This window comes from Haliaeetus albicilla, chromosome 26, assembly GCF_947461875.1.
Source record: "Haliaeetus albicilla chromosome 26, bHalAlb1.1, whole genome shotgun sequence".
Taxonomy (NCBI): domain Eukaryota; kingdom Metazoa; phylum Chordata; class Aves; order Accipitriformes; family Accipitridae; genus Haliaeetus; species Haliaeetus albicilla.
Window position 1 is genome coordinate 17,795,365 of NC_091508.1, and position 21,381 is coordinate 17,816,745.

General features: G+C 38.3%; 1 protein-coding gene across 1 annotated transcript in view; it reads right to left on the reverse strand.

Moving 5' to 3' along the window:
- MED27 (mediator complex subunit 27) overlaps positions 1-20,124 on the reverse strand; it is a 96,015-nt gene extending 75,891 nt beyond the window's left edge. Inside the window, exons 1-2 of the mRNA XM_069770763.1 lie at positions 19,869-20,124; positions 16,978-17,122 (exon numbers count right to left, since the gene is read on the reverse strand). Of these exons, the coding sequence (XP_069626864.1) occupies positions 16,978-17,122; positions 19,869-20,074 (351 nt within the window). The 5' untranslated portion in view covers positions 20,075-20,124. The remainder of the gene's footprint in view (positions 1-16,977; positions 17,123-19,868) is intronic.
- Positions 20,125-21,381: the final 1,257 nt, after the last annotated feature.

Genomic DNA, 21,381 nt, shown 5'->3' on the forward strand with positions numbered 1-21,381 from the left:
GAAGGGAAAACAAGAAGAGAAAAAGGCATAAAGTTCGCATGACATTGTAATAACACTACTGACAGGTTTTTTTTACCTTGCAAAGAGCCTTCCACACAGAAGCATTCTTTTATAACCTGACAATTCCCTGTAGCCAGGAAACTTCACAAACATATCATGTATTCTTGTTTTTAACCTCTTTGAAGTCCCTGCAAAAACATCTTTCTAACCTACTGATCAGGATGACACACAACTGCATACATGAAAAGAACAATCACATTTCCAGTACCCTACATGAACTACTACTGCACTTCAGAAAATTCATTGTTTCCATAAGTGCCCTTTTAATGAAGACAGACATCATCAAGGGTTAAAAAAAAAATATTTAAGCAACTTGCAAGAAAACAAAAACCAAATCAGTCAGTCAAGGCACTGTTTGACTTCATCAGCCACCAGGAAAATCACAAAGGATTTGCTGCTACTCTGATTTGATCATGCAAGCCTCTGAAAACTTTGCCTAGTCCATTATTTATTTTAAAAAAAAAATTCTTTCCATATTTACCGTAAGTGTAGTGAACATGAGACATTAGTTTTCCAGACTTCACATTGTGGCTGACAAAGCAAAATGCATATTGAAGTTAGAAGGCCATCAAAGCAAGAATCTCTGAAAAAGGCCACCTTAAATAAATGCACAATAAATGTCTCCTCAGTCCACTCAAGCAGAGTCTTCAGCCACTGCTGTATGTCAGCGTCTATTTTAAAAGCAGGTCATGGATGCTTACAGAAAAGCTACACACCCTTGATTTCTATACATCTGGGAATTACTACATTTTGCAAGTTAGCACATATGAAAATGCACTAAGGACAGTACTCTCTGAGTTAATTTAGACTCTGGGAGTTCTACTACAAATAACCTTTGTAAAACAGTTAACATTCCCTACAATAGATTTCACTGGGGAAAGTGACTCTTAAAAGAGTCATCTTTCTGTGTATTGTTAATGCAACAAAACCCTTACTATAGCATGACCATCATCAAGTATGCATTTACTAGCCACACAAAATCATAAAGTTACTTTGAAATTTCTTTGAAGATTAGCTGAAAGCATTTGCAACGCAGTATTCTCTGATTCAGGAACAGTTCCCGTGCCATTAAAGTCTGTTCCATTTTAAACATTTTCTCCTCTCTTCCTCTATGGAAGATCCACACAGAAGGACAGCAAGCTTATCAGTACAGGAAAAGAACAAAACTTAACAGTGAACAAGGCCTATCAAATTAATATAGCAATAATATGGTTCATGAGGGAAAAATCTTGAAGAATAATGTGTTTTGGTTTATCAAATTAAATCTTTTTCCCCCATCAACCCTTTTTCTTTTCAGGACTCCTTTTGGTTTGTGGCAGGGAAAATGAGTTGTATCTGAGCAGGTGAATGTTCTATGGCCCTGCTGCTTTTAGTTCATGCAACCTGCTATAGCGAAGCAGTTGTCTCAGTTGGGTTCTTGCAAAAAATTAACAGGAAATTTATTCACCTCTGTATACAGATATGGTTGCCTCTTAGATGGAAATATGACTTTGAAACACCATATTTATAAAACATAATATTCCAAAGCTGCTTGGTGTCTATGGACATCTGTGTAATACCAAGCTGCTGCATAAAACACTACTAATGAGATGTTCTTTTGATTCCCCACAATCAAAGGTCTCCACCCATTAAGAAGGTTATGCCAACTCTCTCTTTCATCTCTGCTGCACTTTGAACAGACAATAACATCCTTCGGATGCATCAACTCTAGCAACTGAATGGATCATCTAACGAGACAGCTAGACAGCAGCTTTCCTCACAGCCTTCCCCTGAAAAAGAGATTTGTTCCTTCCATTTCTGTAGAGTCTAGTGGACTCCTCCCCTCTGCTTCAGGTCTTCCAGAGGGAATGTATTGGCTTGGAGGAAATACAACTAACTAGCTTCCTCATCGGCAGGAGAAAGCAAGCACATTGACTTGTGCCCTTTATGTATTGATGCTCTAGCTGAGTAAATTAAGATGTACAGGGGAAAAGCAAAGAGCACCAGAAGTGGGTATACAACCCAGAAAAGCATAGTAGCAATTTTATATCTTCAATCTTCCTGAAATGTGATTACAGTTGACCTTTAAATCTAGTAGATCAACCAATCAATTCTGCTGGAACAAGCCTGTATGTGTGATCTAAGAGCATACCCATACTTAAAAAACTTCCAACTGCTGCCTGGCGTAGTCATTTTATTTTGCTGTAAAAGTTACCAAGATTTGTCTCAATTGATTTTACTTGCAAGAAAAACACATCAAAACTGCAGCATCAGCAGACACTAAAGGTCTTAGCTTCTTGCAGGATGAATGCAATATCAATAGTTATTAGGATGTATTCATACAAAGTACACAAGAGGGATGGAAAGAAGATGCTAGTAATCTCACTTAATCCTAACGCAACCCCAAGTCAGGTTCTTTAGACTGTGGGAAAAAAAAAAAATGCAAGGAAAACTAGAAAACACTCCAAAGTATTTGCCAGGCAAAACGTTGCATTTGGAACTGAAAACATATTTAACGGCTCTTTAAGTAGTAAAGCTCTCATGTCATGTTAGATGTTAGTTTTATTTCAGCTGATAAATTGTGCTTTAACAAAAGAACCCAAAAGAGGCTTCAGGATGGTATTTGTCCATAGTGGGCTCAGAAGCAAGATCAGCAACCAGCAGTGATCCCACTCGTATGCAGCATCTCTCTCAGATTTCTCAAAGTACTCACTCCATAGCACAATCCTCATTTTATAGACGGGAAAACAAAGACATGCATAACAAAGTGATTTGTGAAACCTCATCCATGCAAGCTAAGGACAGATGAAAGAAGAGGATGTACAGCTCCAGAGTCCCTCCAGTCCCATTATAAACTTGGCAACACTGCCACTCCTGAAACCTTCACCCTCCCCATCAGAAATGTTTTGAAATGTCCACACACAGTATCATCACACACTTGGGTTCACATGGTCAACTAGATAGCAAGTTCTTCTATGCAGAAAGTAATTAACTCCACTCCATATTACATGCTAGGGTGTCCAAAAGAACCAGAGAATTGGAAAGAAAAGGTTAGCTTTTGCTTTATCAGGGACAAGAGAGCTTACAGACTTGATCAGTTCTGTGATCTATGAAATTTCTACAAACAGCTTTGGAAGAGGCACCAAGCAGTGCAGCCAACCCAAAGGAAAAAAAAAAAAAAAAAAAGAAAAAAAAAAGATGGCACTGAGCAAACTGAAAATGCTACATTGAAAATTCTGAAAATACAAGATTTGACTCCAGAGTAAAACTGAACCATAAGGCAAGCCAGAGAACTTGTTAAGTCTGAGTGCAGAGACAACTGCAGAGAAAACTCTAAATAGAACCCAACTGAAAGCATATGGGTAGAGCAGAGAACATTAGAATAAAAATCTAACTAATGGTAAAACACACAGTGATGTTTTTTTCTTAAAAGTCATGTAGGAAGAGAAACATATATCCAACCTCATTGAGAGATAACCTTGGGGGGAGGAGGAAGCTATTATCCTTTTAACTGCAGCTTATTTGACACAAAAGTGACATTTTCTCTGAATGAAGAATTCTTTTAACATAAAGAAAAGCCAACTTCTGAAATAAGATAGAGCCCAGTAACACTGCAGTAGTTGAGAATGTCATGATTTCCATCAAAAAACTGTTTTGCAGGGATTAGGAACAGCTGTTTCAAACTGAATTAGACTAAAACTGGAAACAAGCTGTCAAGACCCAAAAAATATATTTTATACATAAAAGAACGTATTTGATTCAGCTGTTTTATCATGGTGGTCAGCCAAAAGAGAGAAATAAAGTAACATTCTGAGATTCCAGACGTTGTCGCAAAGACTCTCTGATTTCCAACACTCTTTATGTAGATTTATTCCTTTCAGCATTTGGAATAGGAAAAATGTCAAACAGCTCATATCACAGATTCTTGAATATTTTCAAACCATGGGCAGCTTAAAACAGTTTAAAGACACCTGAGGACTCTTTCTGCTCTAGTCCACATTCTCTACATCTTCTGGAGCAGTAACAGGATGTTGCGAAAAGGAAAATATACTCAATTGCTGTTGACATGAAAAGATTAAAATAATTCACTTTAACCCACCACTTGTGAGTAACACTACATGCATACAGCTCCTTTTTGTGCATGTTTGCAGATCATAGGAGGCTTTTAGTGGGTATTTTAAACATCGATTTCCACAGGAATTGAGGTTTCATATAATGAGAAGTAAATACATCTATTTTAGCATATACTGTAAAATGTCACATCTAGATATAATTCCTTTGTATCTAATGGCCCGTGCAGTATACAGAGCATCTCTTATACTATGCCACTGCCAGTTACAGAAGCTTAGAGACTCCAAATACAGCCACCAAATTAATCAAGACTGGTGCTGGTTTTGACTAGAACATCAAAGATCCCTGTGATTTTATTATATGCTCCAAGATGAAGCCATTATACTCTGCTTTCCAACCAAATCTAAAGTAATCTTGAAAATATCCTTAGCATTTCAACATGGTCATTACTTTTCATAATAATGATATATACTAATTCTACCCAATAAGTATATTAGTTATTACTGTCAGCTTATCAGTATATGTACTTTTGAAGAAGAGGTATCTGGGAACAAGCCAGTTCATGAGCATATAAAAAAATGCATGCTCCAAGAAATGCATTTTTAACTCAGTAAGACACCAGGCAAGTGCGCAACTCTCGTCACGTGTCAGTTCACCTTTCAGATTACTCGCATGGTCTAGCTTTAGGCATTTAACTTAGGTACTTATGTTCTCAGCAAACTCAGCTGAGCACCATAGCATGATTGAATGCTTCACACTAAGCCAAGAACCTTACAAAAGAGCACAAGAAGACAACTGATGCTCAGAATACATAAACTTCTGATCTTTCTGTGAAAAGATCAAGAATGTCAAAGACTAGCACCTGGTAGAATCAATCACCTTTCATTAAATCTTCTGTTATTAATTCAGAGGACATCTTTTTCTAGGTATACTGCAACTGAACAAATGTCAGTGGCTAAAAGATTTTATTCGTGTTTTGTTTCTTGTGCACATGGAAGCCTTACATTCAGGTATTGAAAATTAGATAAAATGAACTGCTATACATGCTTGGGCTAATCTTGTATTGGCAGAAAAAGTGATAGCATGTACCGATAAGTCATCTTTATCTCCAGAACTTCAGATTTTACAGCTCTAATAGATTTAAATGCTGGCTCATACCAAGAAGATGTACCAACAACAAATGGAGTTAGGAGTGAAGTAGCTCCGAGTAAAATGTTCATATTCTTGTCCCTACGCTACAAGCCCCAAACCTACCCAACCGTGGCACTACTCAAACTGCTAGGAGAGCCAAGATATAATTCTACAACTACTGAACAAGTCTGACAGTCAGCCATAAAGTTATATAGGCTACAACTCTTAGTACTATGTTTAGAATATTGTTCTTCCCCATTTCCACCCCCAGCTGATGCAAGACAGAAGAACGTAATTACAGGGGCTGGGGGGGGGAGAACGCAAGCCCGTTTCTCTAGAGGCAGTATTTTACAACAGGAGCAAAGTCTTGGTTTTCTGTAGAAAAGTCATTCATCAGAGCTCCTGCAAAAAGCAGAACACCAAATTCAAGTATCCCTAAAAGCTGGGTCAGGTATCTGGTGAGATCTGAAACAAAGTTCACCAGCAAAACCAAACATTTTAAGAAGAATGTAAAATGACCACATCTACTGCAAAGCATGGACTTCCTTAATGGCTTGCTTAATGTTATTAGTGAAATCTTACAACTTTGGGGAGAACAGACATCTTGCTTCAAATTATGAAGCAGAATTTTATTTTATTAATAGGAGTATTTTTGAAAGAGCAAATTCACTCTGAAAGGTCATCTGAGATCAACTGCACATCTTTTTCAATACACGTCTATCTATGTTAAAACCAAAAGCCAGGAACAGATATGAACAGTAATGGTACTGATGTCATGGTCTGTAATTTCTTATTCACATTCTTCAATTGTCACAGCATAAGAGCCACAAAAAAACCCACTCCTGCAGAGCAGGATTACTCTTTCCTCCCAGGAAAGTAAAAATCAGTATGCATGGATCCCAACAGGCAAGAGATTTCAAGAATCACCATAGATCTTCTGGCTACATGCCTTCAACATCAGAAGCTCAGTATTAACTACTGCTGAATATAAAACTGCTGCCACATTTTTGCCAAATGTGTATTTCCATGAAGCATTTGCCAAACCAGTGGTCTGAACTGCACTGTTGGTTACATACAGCTCCTTACACAAACTACTTTCAATTTTATTAGCTTTTAGGCTATTTCCATGTTTTGTAGCCCGGTTATCAACACTATCTGATTAAGATACAATGGGGAAGAATTGAGTATTGCTGATATGCAATTCAAACCATTAAATCATTCTGTGAACTGAGGGGGCCAACTTTAGTAACTCCAAAAGAGAACTCCAAAAAAAGATTAGAGAGATGAGCACACTTCTGCATTAAAAAAAACAAGTAACAGTCACACAAAAAGACCTGACAACAACAATAGTAGAGAGCAACAGGGTTACATCATTAAATTTTCCATTTTATTTGATTTCTTCCAGAAGCTATCGAAAAAATCTTTTCCATATAAAGAATATCAATGGGATGCTTATCACCTGTATCAGTTATTTTATATTAGTGTTTGTATTCCTTGAATGCCCTTCATATGAAGGTCCCCGAATGCTTTACAAACATCTTTAATTTGCCTCAGAGAAAGTGAGACACAACTATGAGTCTCTGGAAACATCCTCTGTGCTTTCATGGTGGCCACCATCCACTAGATGGTAAGTTAGGCTTTCATCACCAGTAGCAAGTCAGTCTGAGCCACTGAGAACTGAGATAGCAGGCAAACATGAAATTCAGAGGAATGCTGGGTCTGCGGGTTTCTTACAATGCTCTTCTTGTTCTGCAGTCCTACATATTCTTCAATTAATCCCTAGACACCATGGATTTCCAGTTATATTTTGTTGTATTTCTCAACTTTTAAAAGTAAAGCCTTTTCTTCTGATCTAATGGCTGTACTATGACTTATTCATCTGTGCCTGTGCACGGCTTAAAGCAATGCAGTTTCAACCAATTTGGTTTGATGACCACATGTCCTGGTTTTGGCTGGGAGAGAGTTAGTTTTCTTTCTAGTAGCTGGTATAATGTTATGTCTTGGATTTAGTATGAGAAGAATGTTGATAACAGACTGATGTTTTCAGTTAGTCTAAACACTACTTAGCAACAAGTCGAGGATTTTTCAGCTTCTCATGCCCAGCCAGCAAGAAGGCTGGAGGGGCACAAGAAGTTGGGAGGGGACACAGCCAGGACAGCTGACCCAAACTGGCCAAAGGGATATTTCATACCATGTGATGTCATGCCCAGTATATAAACTGGGGGGAATTGGCCAGGGGGAGCGGATCGTTGCTCAGGAACTAACTGGGCATTGGTCAGCAAGTGGTGAACAGTTGCATTGTGCATCACTTGCTTTGTATATTCCAATTCTTTTATTATTATTATTGCCATTATTATTTTCTCCTTACTGTCCTATTAAACTGTCTTTATCTCAACCCATGAGTTTTACTTTTTTTTTTTCCTGATTCTCTCCCCCATCCTACTGGGTGGAGGGGAAGCGAGTCAGTGGCTGCGTGGTGCTTAGTTGCTGGCTGGGGTTAAACCATGACACCACATTATACAGCTTAGAAAGGGAAAGCGATCACTGACTTACAAATTACATAATACAGCCATCCAACATGAACTGTATGAAGAGTTTTTGCAGAGGAAAAAAAGGAGTTAGGGGAGGAAGAAGTAGGAGTGGGCAGAAGTGTTTTGGTTAAACTAGAGCAACATCAATCATTTCCATCCTGAAATAGGCTAACAGCTAGAACATTAATACTTATCAAAGAAACAGGGGAAAAAAAAACCCACTCATTAGTAAATAAAGGTGTTGCAAAGCATTAAATAATTCCCACCAGCTGACAAGGGGGCTGTGATTTATAATAGTGTGTATTGATATATCACTTCCTATAATTAGGAAAAGTGAGACTAGTACTGCTTACAGCATTATTTTGATCAGAGCCTTGAAAAGTACTGTTGAATAACAACAAATGCTAGGCACAACAATAGAAAACCACCGTATCATGCTCTCAGCCTGTTTCAGATTCAAAACAAAGTATTCTAACAAAATCCAGTAAGAAAGGCAAATTCTGTTTGGACACATATAACCTTATTTCACAATATTATTATTATAATTCTGGGAAGATCACAGGTATAAAACATTCAAACTACATAACAAACAAGCCAGAATCAAAGGCTAATTGTTTCTCATTTTTTTTAAGCAACAAGTTACTCACCATCACTCTTTTCTTCCTGAAGTAACAAACTAACCTCAGTCTACTAAACTGTCAAAGAAATTCAACTAACCTGCATACTGGCAAAAGGTGGCATATGGCAAATTCTCACCTGCCATAGCATCTTTCTGGTAGTGCAAAGAAAAAAGAAATTGGTAATTTTAATTTCCTTTTGTTCCAATTACTAGGTGTCAAAAACACTTTTATAGTTACACATTGCAACAACAAAATAGTTAAGATAGCCTTGGGTTGGACTTCTGTTCAAAACCAGCATAGGAATCAAAGGCAAAGAAACGCAGAGTCAAAGAGCCAAAGATTTCAGGGACTCCTGGCTGAGGGAAGATGTATCCTCCAAAAAGAAGATGGACATAACTGATGTCGCCCATCCCCAGTGCCCCCAGATGCTGTTTTAGGCAGGATCTCTAGGAAGAATAAAACCCATCCAACATACCATAGCCAGTGATTCTGCCTGTATTTTTACTGTTGCTATTATTATAAGCTTTCCTGTTTTCATTATGGTTTTCACTATATTCACTATTTTTCCCCACTCACTATATTCACCTTTTTTTTTTAAAAAAAAAAAAACAAAACAAACAAAAAACCATGTCATTGCATAGCTCAGAGACCCTCAGAAAAATTTCATGTCCCACCTTTTTCCTTCTCCAGTAAAGTATACATAGACTATTGTAATTCCTGCCCTACCCCACCCCTTACATTTTGGTACAAGCACTTTTTTCCTCAACATAGCTTTTCCAGTGCTTTTTCCCCCCATCACTGTAATATCAAGGATAATTTGCACACTACTTGAATTTGCCACCCCTGCCATTGCTGGTCACTAAAATCAACCCTGCAATAATAAAAGTCAATATTCTCCAGGCAGACAACTGAGCAATAATTAATAACTACAGCAGTTGGAAGCAAAGAGGTAACCACCTGTTTCCTAGACATATTAAAAAAAAAAAAAAGAAAAAAGAACATTGATGTAATTTTGAACGGCAAGGGCATTTCACCAAAACATTTGCCTAAAATCGCACAAAATTAAAAGCCCACAAAGGGCATTTTTCCAGACTGCCAGGCAAACAACATTAGTCACTAGCTGTATAATACTTGGCATCTACAAAGCATTTCTGTCCAAAGAACCCAATGCACTTGAGACACATTTAGACTAGAAACTCTCCGCAGAAGTAGGTTAAGTATTATTATCCTATTTTATCCGTAAGAAAAATGAGGCACAGAAAAAAAATCATGCATCCTGTTCAAGGTTACAACAAAAATTAATAAGAAAAGCAAGAATAGAATCCAATTGGCCCAGCTCCTATTTTGTGCCCCGTGTACAAGAAAACACCAGTTCGTGTATCATTCATTTCTCCAGTGACAGGAATATAAACTCCCATGGTTTATCTGCACAGAAAAGAAGCCCACGGCCAGTAATCCCTAAGAGCCTTTCCACTCCAGCTCCCTCTATGAAGCACTGATTCTGCTCTTACAAAGCAGATTAAAATGTGCTCTTCAGAGTGCAACAGAGATATCCTTGTAGAGACTCATCACTATGCTTCAATTCAAATAGTATTTTACTTCTTCATTTGTTCCCTTCTGTGAGCAAACGAAGGGATTTTTGTCACTTCGCATCTTTTCTTTAAGTAACTTCTTTAGAGCTCCTGCTCACTGAGAATACCAGTATCTCAAGCTGCACCACTAACCTTCCCACACTTAGCCCAGCAAGCACATGATCTTCAAAAGCAACCTCCAAAAGCACTGGGCAAGCAGATGATCCAGTTACCATGATACAGTATTCCTCAATGCCACATGTCTGTCACTGATATTACAGTACACTTGAAAAGAAAATGTTTCCCAATTTGGGTGGATGAAATCTCAGCAGAAGCAGCTGGTTTTCCATGCAACAGTATGTCATAACATTATAACACCGCATTTTTGTAGAAAAAAGTCCTGAAAGGACAAAATCTTGGCCATCTGCCTGAACTTCCAAAGAGCTGCCAACATAATAATTCAGTTACATTGTCTATGCTACTGTAAAACTACATTAAATTCAAAATGTTTGAGCGCATCCAAAATTTAAAATTAATGTTCCTTGGAATGAACTCTTCATTTTACAATCAAGTTGAACAAAAAAAAAAAATTACTTCAACAGTGTTCCTCTACTATTATGGTTAACATTTAATGTCATTTATTGTCATTAAACTCAATATTTGTGTCTAATCAATACTAAGCTACCAAGGGCAGTCGTAACAAGTCTGGACTTTCTCTACAGGCTCTATTGATTTCTTTTTTTGAGACCTACAACAAACACAATTTATACAAATAATTTATCAGGGAACACATCAAAATAATTTAATAAACAAAAACTATATATTCCTTTTCTCTTCTGTCATGTGACAGAAAATCATTTTAACTCATTAATGGTAATCTCAACAGTTCGATTTTTAAATTTATGTAAAAACAAGAGGAAGCTATGAAGTAACAAATTTAAATCCAAATATGTTTTAGTGTATTTCCATGTAGATCAACAGTAATTTTTTGTCATTTTGTACTTGCCAGCATATTACTTTTAGATAAATTTGACAACTCCTGTCCAGCTTTGTTCACTTGGAATATTTACAATACACTGATACTGTAAACTTTATGCAAGTTGCCATAATCTTCTTTTCACAGATGAGTAAATTAAATAATTTGATCTAAATCCTACTTACCCAGAGAGTCACAAAGTCAGAAAATCTGATTTTTTGCTTTCTACTTGAAGTCGTAGATAATAGCCTTCCCAAACACACGGTTATCGTGTTTTTCAAGTACCATCTCATGATGATAAAACAATACCACCACCAGTCACATACACCTACACACATAGGTTCAAACTACAGAAGTGTTGGAATTGGAGTAAAGCAAACGGACAAATGCAGCTCTGAAAACAGTGGAGCATACAACACTGCACTAAAGTTAAAATGAAGGAAAAAAATTTAAATAACATCACCTGTTCAAGACTAGAATTGTTCTAAATTTCCCCCACTTCTACTGCTGTTAATATTATTTGAAGGCCTGAAAATAAACTCTTTACTGCAAAGGGCAGCAGTGGGGGAAAAGACAATTTATAACAGACAGAATTTTCACTTGGGCAGGTAAACTCTCCTAATACTGCAATCACTCAGCAACTCAGGGAAGACTTAGTTTGCTGCTATCCAACAAACTCAATGTTTCTTAAGTCTGGTAGAAAGAGTAATTATATAGTGTTGGTTTGCTACTTGATCCATTTTGCATATACACTTCAAATAAACAAACAAAAGCAAATAAGCAAAAAATCTCTACCAGTGATTAAAGCTCAAATGTTGGGCATGAACTACTTGACAGCACCCCATTAAGAGAGGGGAAATTTGCCCTATAAAAGCATTTGCCTTGCTCAGTGGACATATAATAAGCTGTGTATTTTCCGTTCCACTGGAGTCAATGGAAACACCTTAACAGACACTGCCTCGGGCATGCACAGAATAAGGGTATACAAATGCTTTGCCAAGGGCAAAGAGGATGAACAAATACACGCTACAGGCAATAAATAACCTCACTAAAGCAGCAGATGGAAAACAAAAGTTTATACCACTCAAAGAATGAGTTCAAACTCCTGGATTCCAAAAACCTGCATCTACTCTGACTGCCAGCATTACTGTAGCTGCATCAGGCAACCACACCATCAGAAGCTTTATTAAACATTTTATATACGGCTAAGCGTATAACATCAGTTTAATCACATCAAGTTATTCCCCCCCCCCAAACCCCTTTTGTCACCCAGCATTGAGAACAAATATCAAGAAACATGCAGTTGCTTAGTAAATGATGCTCTTATTCATGACATTATGGTCTCATCTACTGCAGAAACCAAGAAGCACCCAGAACAAGGAAGGCCAACATAAGGGCACTTGTTATAGAAGTATCCTGAAGAGCAACAGAAGCAAGTTCTTCCGGTGCTCTGTCACAAATATGAGGTCACATCTCTTTTTTTAAAAAAATGGAAACTTAATCAGTATTTCAGTCTAGTAAGTGACTTTTAAAAATTCCTTTCATCTAAACTTATAGCTGATGCATTCTCCCCTGTGGTAGTTTCCCTTGAATTCCAATATAATGCAAGAAGCAAGCACCTGGTAATGAGAGTTAAGACAGCAGCACCCTGCAGATCCAGTCCTGACTGTTCCAAGTAGTATCAGGCCACACGCATACAAAACAGAAACCCTTCTGAGTACTACTGGCATCTTAGATTTCAGCTGCTCAGACACAACAATCTGACTACAAAAAAATTCTCAACAGCCAAGATATATACATAACTACTAAAACCAGAATTCAACTACAATTACTAAACAGAGACAGTCCACATGAAAAAAAAAAAACCTACTGATTTCTACAAACTTCCTAACTTACCAATAATACTTTAACTGCATTACCCATACAGAATGATAGCTCATTTTTATCTTATCTAATATTATATCTTCAGTATTACATTACAGAGCACATATGGATCCTTCTGGAAAACAGCACTTCAACTGTAATGAAGAAAACCTCCTTTCTTAAATAAAACTGAAGAGGAGGGGAAAAATAAAATTATCAAGTAAGACCTAAATACTGTTCCATGGCTACTACATGCCTCCAGAGACTCCACAGTCAGTGAAGTCATTTCCTTGTATGATTTCTACTGAAACATAAAAGAAGCTAAAGCAAAGAAGAAAAACCATTTAGCTCTTGCTTGCAATAAGATCAACTTAAACTTCCTGGGGTTTTTTTGTGAGCTCTGTTAAACACCTGGAAAAGTGAAGTTCCTTTACAGCTGCATCTGTATGTAATTAATGCATTTGACAAGCTGTTGTGTTCCAAAACAGCTGCTTCCATTTTACAGACAAGTTTACCATCTGCAAAACTATTGGGTAAACGACAGTAAGTAAATATCAGGATAGCAGGTGCTAATAAATAACAAGCACTGCCAAGATAACACACTTCTGTAAGGAAAATTTTAATTTTTCCCACTGTACTTTTCTGTGCCCCTGAAGCAGGCAAACTTAAGATACTCAGAAACAGAGAAACTAGCGTTGTGACTCACAGGAGCAGTAAAATAAGGTTCAGGGCAAATATCTCTGAAATCACAATTAAATGCAATCCATCTCCACTGCACTAAGCCAAAGAGTTAGGTCAGTAAATCTGCACTGAAAAGTGGGTCTTCTCACAATACATAACCAGCCACAGATACAAGTATTAATTGTGGTAAATAAAACAAGTTGAAAAGTGTCAGGTAAGTCTAGTCTCCTATGTTAACATTCACATCTTAAACGGAGAATTTTCTATTTATGTCTGTATGATCTTCACTACACTTTGCACCCAGCACTGCTACTTAACCCAAAAAGCTTGTCCGTGCACCCAAGACTAGATCAAAACTGGGCATTTACTTGACCCAGCATCAAAACAAAGCAGCAAATGTAAAGAAATAACTGTTCTAACATCCACTATCTCACGAACCACAAGGAACAATGATTAACACAGCCTCAGCTGAAATTTAAGAAAACAAAACTAAACAATCTATTACTTGTGCAACCAATTTTGCCAGAAAAAGTAAGTCACATAGGTAGATATGATCCACCTCCAGATTTACAAGACTGCTTAAGTTTTAGGTACATTCACATACCCAAAAAAGAACAAATTTGGTAGTACTATGCTTTAAAGAGCTTCACATGGTTTATGGTATTTGGAATGTTACTGTCACTATATTCTCCAAAAACTGGCCAAGGCTATTGTTTCCAAAGCAGAAATACTGATATAAGTGGACCAACTAAAAATCTCAGCTTTTAAACCAACTACTATATAGGACAACTTTTGAAATGCTGGGGGTTTTTTGGTTTGGGTTTTTGCCATTTGGGTTTTTGGTTTGGGGTTTTTTAAGAATTACCATTTCAGGCCTCTGACTGTTCTTTCAATTTTAGATAAAAAAATAATGCAGCAAAGCTTTTTTTTTTTCTTAAATATATAGTACTATGTATAGTGCTTTGATATACCAAACAATAATTTGCTTCTCATGAGACAGTTCAGTTATTATTACCAACCTTACTTATTACTGTCCTACAAGCTACTGCTACCAGCCTCCCCATGTTTTAAAAATAAAGAGAATGCATTGAAACATGCAACACTAAGTCTGTGTAATCATTTTCCCTATATTTCATGAATGTCCTTTTGGAATTGCACCATAGCCCCAAAACTCTACTCCATCTATCCTCCCCTGGCAGCCATGTGGCTATTCATGCCATCAGTAATGCATGAACAACCGAAGAGGGAGGAAAATGCCCTTATCTCAGCTCATTAAAAATACAAGCAAGCCGGCCACAAAGGGGTCACAAATTAAAAATTCAATGCAGACAGACATGAAGTATATTGACATATCACCACATCTCAATCCTCCCTTTGAAGCAATAGAAAGCACCAGACACGTAATAAGAACAGAAGGCAGCCAAAACATGTAATGAAATAACACTTATTCAAGAAGATTATTTAGCAATGAAGAATTAAACAGCAACATACACAAGCATCAATAGGTTCTTTGCTGCTAATGGTAAATCCAGCAGTTAATACCCTTGCACAGGCAACACACTTGCTGTTAGAAACAGGGGCAACCTATCCATGCCTGCTGGTTACTGCAAACCCTAGAAAGGATATTAGTAAAGTTCAGAAGAACCATTAGGTAGAAAGTAGCTATTTAAATACAACTTAAAACAGTATCTTTCATTTTAGCTGTAAAACAAAAGTGAAAGACAACAGAGATAAAAGAAAAAAAAAAACCCGGTTTTCTCCTGGAACACTTAACTGTGTATATGAGTACACAGGATAATAAAACCTTCTCCTTTCTGAAATCAGAATCCAATATTATGAAAAACTGCTCTTCAAAGCTCCGTAACACTCTCAGTTAATAAAAAACTCCATTAGAAGAACTCTGTCAAAGCTATTTCATTATCAACTGAGTTTACTCCGATAATGACCTAAAAAAGTAATTAAATCACCGACGACTTAACTGCATTAGAAGTTTAGAAGTTTTTATATATACATTAGATGGTTTTATTTTTTTCTGAAAGTAGCAAATGAATTATTTTTCTTCAATGCCAATAATCTGCTCCTAACAGCAAGAAACACAAGCAAACATGAAACATCTTCTCAATTAATAAATCTACTTAAAAACCCTTCCTGTCCCCCATTTTCCAACCATACCAAAGTTCTATCAATGCTGAATTCTACTGATTTTAGAAGATGTTAACACATATTTGTATTCTGAAAAGTGACCATACAAACATTATTGCAGTATTCATACAAACATTATTGTAGTATTCTACTGCAAATCTGAATAATGTTAGATTGGTTGGCTCAATGTGTAACAAGAATTTGCCTACAAAGTATTTGTGTAGTCTGAAAGTCTTCCTTGCTCATGTATCGTAATAAATAATTTAAAGTGGAATAGTTTCTTTTAATGCCCTAAATATTTTCAGATTTATTATTCCTGCTTACCCCTGCTGTCTTGTATAAGGTTGCTAAAAGCTACAACTCTGGAATCTCTCATTAGTAATAATTACCATAACAGAAATTAATCCATCTTTTACATTTTGTAACAGCTCACTAGTATTTCAAACATATTTTTAAGAAAGCTTTTAAATACTTATTCATTTAAGTATTTCTATGAAAAGTAATAAGCATGCTCAAAAAATACAGGATGTGAACAGAGACCAGTAATAATTGCAATAATGCAATGTTTACTTATTTAAGAAAATGGATGTGAGGAAAGGAGGGAAGTAGACTATGTTCAGAGCAGAGAAGGAAACATACCTATACAATTTGTCTCTAGATATATTTCAACACACAGGTTTATAGAACTGAATTATGCTCATGAGAAAGAAGTTTCTTTCAACAAAAACAATTTTTTTTTAAATGTAAAAAACTGCATTATCTGCCCCCCCGCTTTTTTTTTTTCACATTACTTAATGTTCAATGAAATATATACAGTCTGAAAACACTAGGTATGCCAAAGCTGTTGAATAAAAAGTTACTTCTGAGACCAGGTGCAAATGTTTTTTAGCAGCAGAAAATGGTATGATAAAGTATCAAGATTTCTGATGATGACAACTTCCCTGTATGTTTCTCTCCTAGAAATAGGTTTGGAGGTGACATAAGGTGTTGGTTCTCTGCTCTAATATCCCACTGCCCTCTACTACAGTGTTTACTGCCACATGCAAGGACACAATACACTTTTATTTTATAACTACATAAGATGCTAAACAGCTAACATGGAAAGTATTGTTCTGCTTGGGAGTTAACACCCCCTTTGAAAAACAAGGGCATACCTCAGTATCACAGAAAAGTCTCCTCTCAATTAAAACACCACTTTCACCCTTGAAAATACACTGAGGCACGTATTATGCTCCTCAATTTCATAAAAACTCAGCAATTTTGACAGTCTCAAACACTCAGAAATCTACTGTATCACAAATCAATCATTCTGTAGGAATACACAACTCAATTACATAGATGTATTCTGTTACCTTATTTGACCATTTGTAGGCTTGAAGAAGTTGGCTGTAAAGAGGTGTTTTGTCCTGCACAGGATCTAGGCTCAACAGTCCACTGTTGTGCAGGGGGTGGTTCTCAGATGGTTTACCAACTAGGTTGCTCAGACGCTCCAGTTCACTGAAAGAAAACAAAATGGCATTTTTTTTTAAAGTCAGATGGGCAGATACAGATATCAGAGATGTACAATCCTCCTGCAGGGACAGCAATCATGCATGAACGCTATTTTAATATCTAAGTGAGCTTTAAATACCTCCCCAAATCAATAAAAAACATAATCACTCTCATTACCCAAACAATTTAAAATGGTCTGTTAGTCGTTAAGCTCAGTGCTTCTTAAAAGAGAAAGTACAAGTCAAGAGTCTTTGTAAGACAACCTGGAAAGAGTCAAACTATTGCAGGTCCTGTTCACAAGCACTTCCAGAACCCAGGGCATCTTCTGAGCAATGCATACCCTCAGAAACTACAAAATTCTGACTTTAGCATTGCCTGCAATACTAGAAGTATTTTTTTTTACCATCCAGCAGGCAGATGCCTCATCATTTCATTAAAGAACTAGAAGTTAACATTGTCCTCATATAAATATACAGAAAAACTGGCATTAGTCCCATGCCTGGAGATGGTCCTGCAAAGTTTGTGATTACTCTAAGCAAGTATACGCATTCCGAGTTCTCAGGGCAAGGAAGCATCTTCTGATTACCACGAGCAATTTGTAGACATGCATAAAATACTCAACTAAAGCACAATAAGCACCATTTTTCCATTAAAAAAAAAAAAATCTCACTGTGAAATGATGTATTATTGCTTCATATCTCATTTGTCAAACACTACATTTAATAATAACAAAAGTTAAGCAATTTTTAAAACTTGCATTAATCAACTGTAGAAGAAAGACTGGCTACGTTGCACAGATATAAAATGCAGTTTTTCAAGTGACATGACTAATCAGGTGCCTTTCCTTTTGACTTCCGAATGTTACATCCTACTCTGAACTTCAGAACTTCCACTACATTAAAAGCAGGATTCAGACCCTTCAAAGGGTGACTTCTGAAAATCTCTGTAAAGAAAAATTCCAAATATCTCAATTTGCATTTAATGAAGGTTATGAAAATAAACACCAACTATCAGGGAACTGACAGTTAAAGAGACTTCCACACTTTACTGCCACAAAAATCTCCTTTATTAGTCATCATTTCTTCAAGCTTACATGGCCTGGATTCTTTCTAAGCCCCTAGTGCTGTGAACACTCATGAATGTACTTAATATTTCTTGATGAAAAAATACAACAAAATAATTGTGAATAGCTATAATAACTAAGGATTTGTTGAACAGGGACCCCAGTCAATACTTTCATGACGTGAGCCAAAGTCCACTGATAACTTTAACTTCAATACACCTTGGAGCATTCCTTTGCTACTTGGAATCTGTGCTTCCCAAACACGTAACAGAATATGTAACAGATGCTATATAAATTACAATATTTTGGGGCAGTTATGTTTCAAAAAAGACAAATTAAATATACTCCAAAATATTTTAAAAAGTTATCTTGCAAGGAATCAGGAAAGAAATGGTCACCAAAGCACTGATAAGCATATCCACTAATGCTGTGGAAGAGACAGGAAAAGGAACTGATGAAGTTTGATCATGAAGCTACTTTTCAGGTATGGTAGTAAGGACAAGGAATGACTGCAAAGAGTCGCACAAGAACTTCACAGCACTGAAACGCTGGATGATACACTGCAAAGTAGAAAAGTGTAAAATACTACACATGAGACAAGATAGGTCAGAGCCAATTGCTATCTATTATTGTTTGGGAACAAGATTTCGGGGTTATACCAGATAATTCTTTAGAAAGCTACCGAGCAAGACAAGAAGGATAACCAAAGGAACGGCACAGCTTCCCTGTAGGGAACCATGAAGCCTCCTCAACTTGAAAACTATAAAAACCAAAGGGATACAACAGAAGTCTATAAAGCTGTGTACAACATCATTCATAAGAATGATTATGTACCATCTTTCCCAACAGAAGGGAAGAAGTAGGTAATAAGTTATATTACCATGATCAGAACTAAGAATCAGCAAGGCCTATTAGCCAGCAAGAAACAAATTCTTGTACGCAAGACCCTGAAGACTAAACCTCTGGAGGCCTGAAAATGTGCTGGAAAAGGGTGGTTACGTGCTTGCCCTGCCCTTGGACATCTCCTTGGACAGTGCTGATGGCTCCCAGGAGGACAGAACTGAACCCTGCAGTCCTCTGGCAGGATCCACACGGACCATCAGCCTCAACAGTTTGTCTCCATTTACATGAAACACACCTGCTGGTACTAAACAGCTCTACTTAAGTGTACTAACTTTCCAGCCTTACAAGTTTTAGTAATAAAATGACCATTCTTGAACCACTTGGATGTTACTCAATAGCCAGAGCCTATAAAGTGTTTAATTTTTTTTTTAACACAAAAACTTCAGAAAACAAAGAAAGATCTCCCTGCAACCAAAAGCATTCACCTTGCCAATGCAATCCCACCGACGGCTCCTTTTTAAAAACAAAACAAGAACAAAAACCAGGTAACTATTATAAGCAGCGTTCATCCCTTTGGAGACTCTGGAATGAAACACCACGAAGGGGTAGCATGCACGAGGTTGGAAGGAATAAAATGGAACGTTTTCGCATGGATTTGCCTAAAACTTTCCCCGGGAGTGGAAACGGCACCGCCGGGCGCCTCTGAGGGGGACAGGCCCTGGGGGCGGCGGGCCCCCCCCGGGACTCCTCTCCCTCCCACGCCGCCACCGCAGGGCCAAGGCCGGGGCCGGGGTCCCGGCTGCACACCGACGCGGGGGGAAAGCCCCCTCAGGGCCGGCTGCTCACCCCAGGTCGCGGCTGACGGAGTGCAGGCTCTCCTGGAAGGCGGCCACGAAGCCCTTCTCACGACCCTCCAGGGTCTCCTTGTTCCGCATCCCATCCTTCAGGCAGTCGAAGACCCGCGTCACGCTGGAGCGCAGCGCCTGGATGGCCGCGATGGCCTGGGAGAAGGCCTCCAGGTTCACCCCGGGGCTCAGCACCCCCTCCGCCATCTTGGCCGGCCGGGCCCGGCCTCTCCCCGGCGGGCCGTGAGGAGCGCGGCGAGGCCGCGGCGGCCCCGGGGCAGGCTGGGAAATGTAGTCCGGGCTCTGAGGGGGGCGGGGGCGAGCAGCGGGGCTGGGCGGGAAGCGGCGCTTCCCTCAGGCGAGTCCCTCACAACGGGTCACTTTTAAGCCTTTTATCCTCTTTTTCTAACCGCGGGGATTTCTTCGGCAAAAGCGGGGCTGCCCCACGCGCCCCGGGACTGGAGCGGCTGAGGAGATGTCTGCCCGGCCCCGGGGCCAAAGAAACGAGCACTGGCACGCATGTATCTCTCCTTCCTCAGAAACGTATTTTTTCCAGTCAAATGTCCTCTTTTGTTTTGTTTTCCTGTGCTGTGCATCATTCTCTGCTCGCAATATAGGGTATATTCCCTCATCGGGATGTTCTGTGGAGCTGTAGGGTGTTTTCCAGGCATAGAGCCAGAAATAAAACCGTTTAAAATAGGAAGCAAGGGCCCCATTCCTGCTGCAACAACTGTGCTTGGCTTTAAGCAAGTGAGAATACTTCTATAAGCCTTACGCTCGCGGACAGGCTGAAAATTTGAAGGTTGGGCCCCTGTGTTCATGTCTTAGTCGTGACTACTGCTGAAATCAACAGGACAGGCACCAGGCCTTCATTATTGAATGTTTGCGAAGCACTGCGAGGTTCAAGAGTGCTAACATAGCACTAAGTAGTACTGGTTCGATTTTGTAGGAGCTGCTCGTGTTTCCGATGCCACTGCCAGCTTTTTTCACCCCTTGAGTGCAGCAAAAATAAAAAGAGCTAAAACAGACGTGCTGTGCGGGCCAATAGTTGCTCCACACAGAGTAAATTGCAGCACAGGGCTAGGTTTTTTGTTTTCTCAACTTCTAAATTAAATAACCACCTCTTTCATAAAGGTATTAATTAAATTCATGAAGCACAATCCACACAGATCTTTTAGTCAGAGGTGGGGTTTTTTTAGATGTAAAATGGAAATGAATATGACAAGGAACAGCAGATGTGTCAGTGGCCAAGTGAAGCGAGGCTTTGCCCACCGCTCAGTGACACTTTTCTGTCTATCATGCAATGGATTCTGAAAATGGCATCCAATCAATTAACTGTTCTCAGAAAACATGCAAGGTATTGATAGTGAAACCCTATTACTTAGCATGAAGAATGAGAAAATGAAAAGGCTGCGGTTCTACTTCTCTTGAGCTTAGTAATGCTGTTGCATCTGAGCACAGAAGTAAAGCAAACCTGGAAGCAATATAGTCTGAAGCAGTGTAGTTCAGCCTAC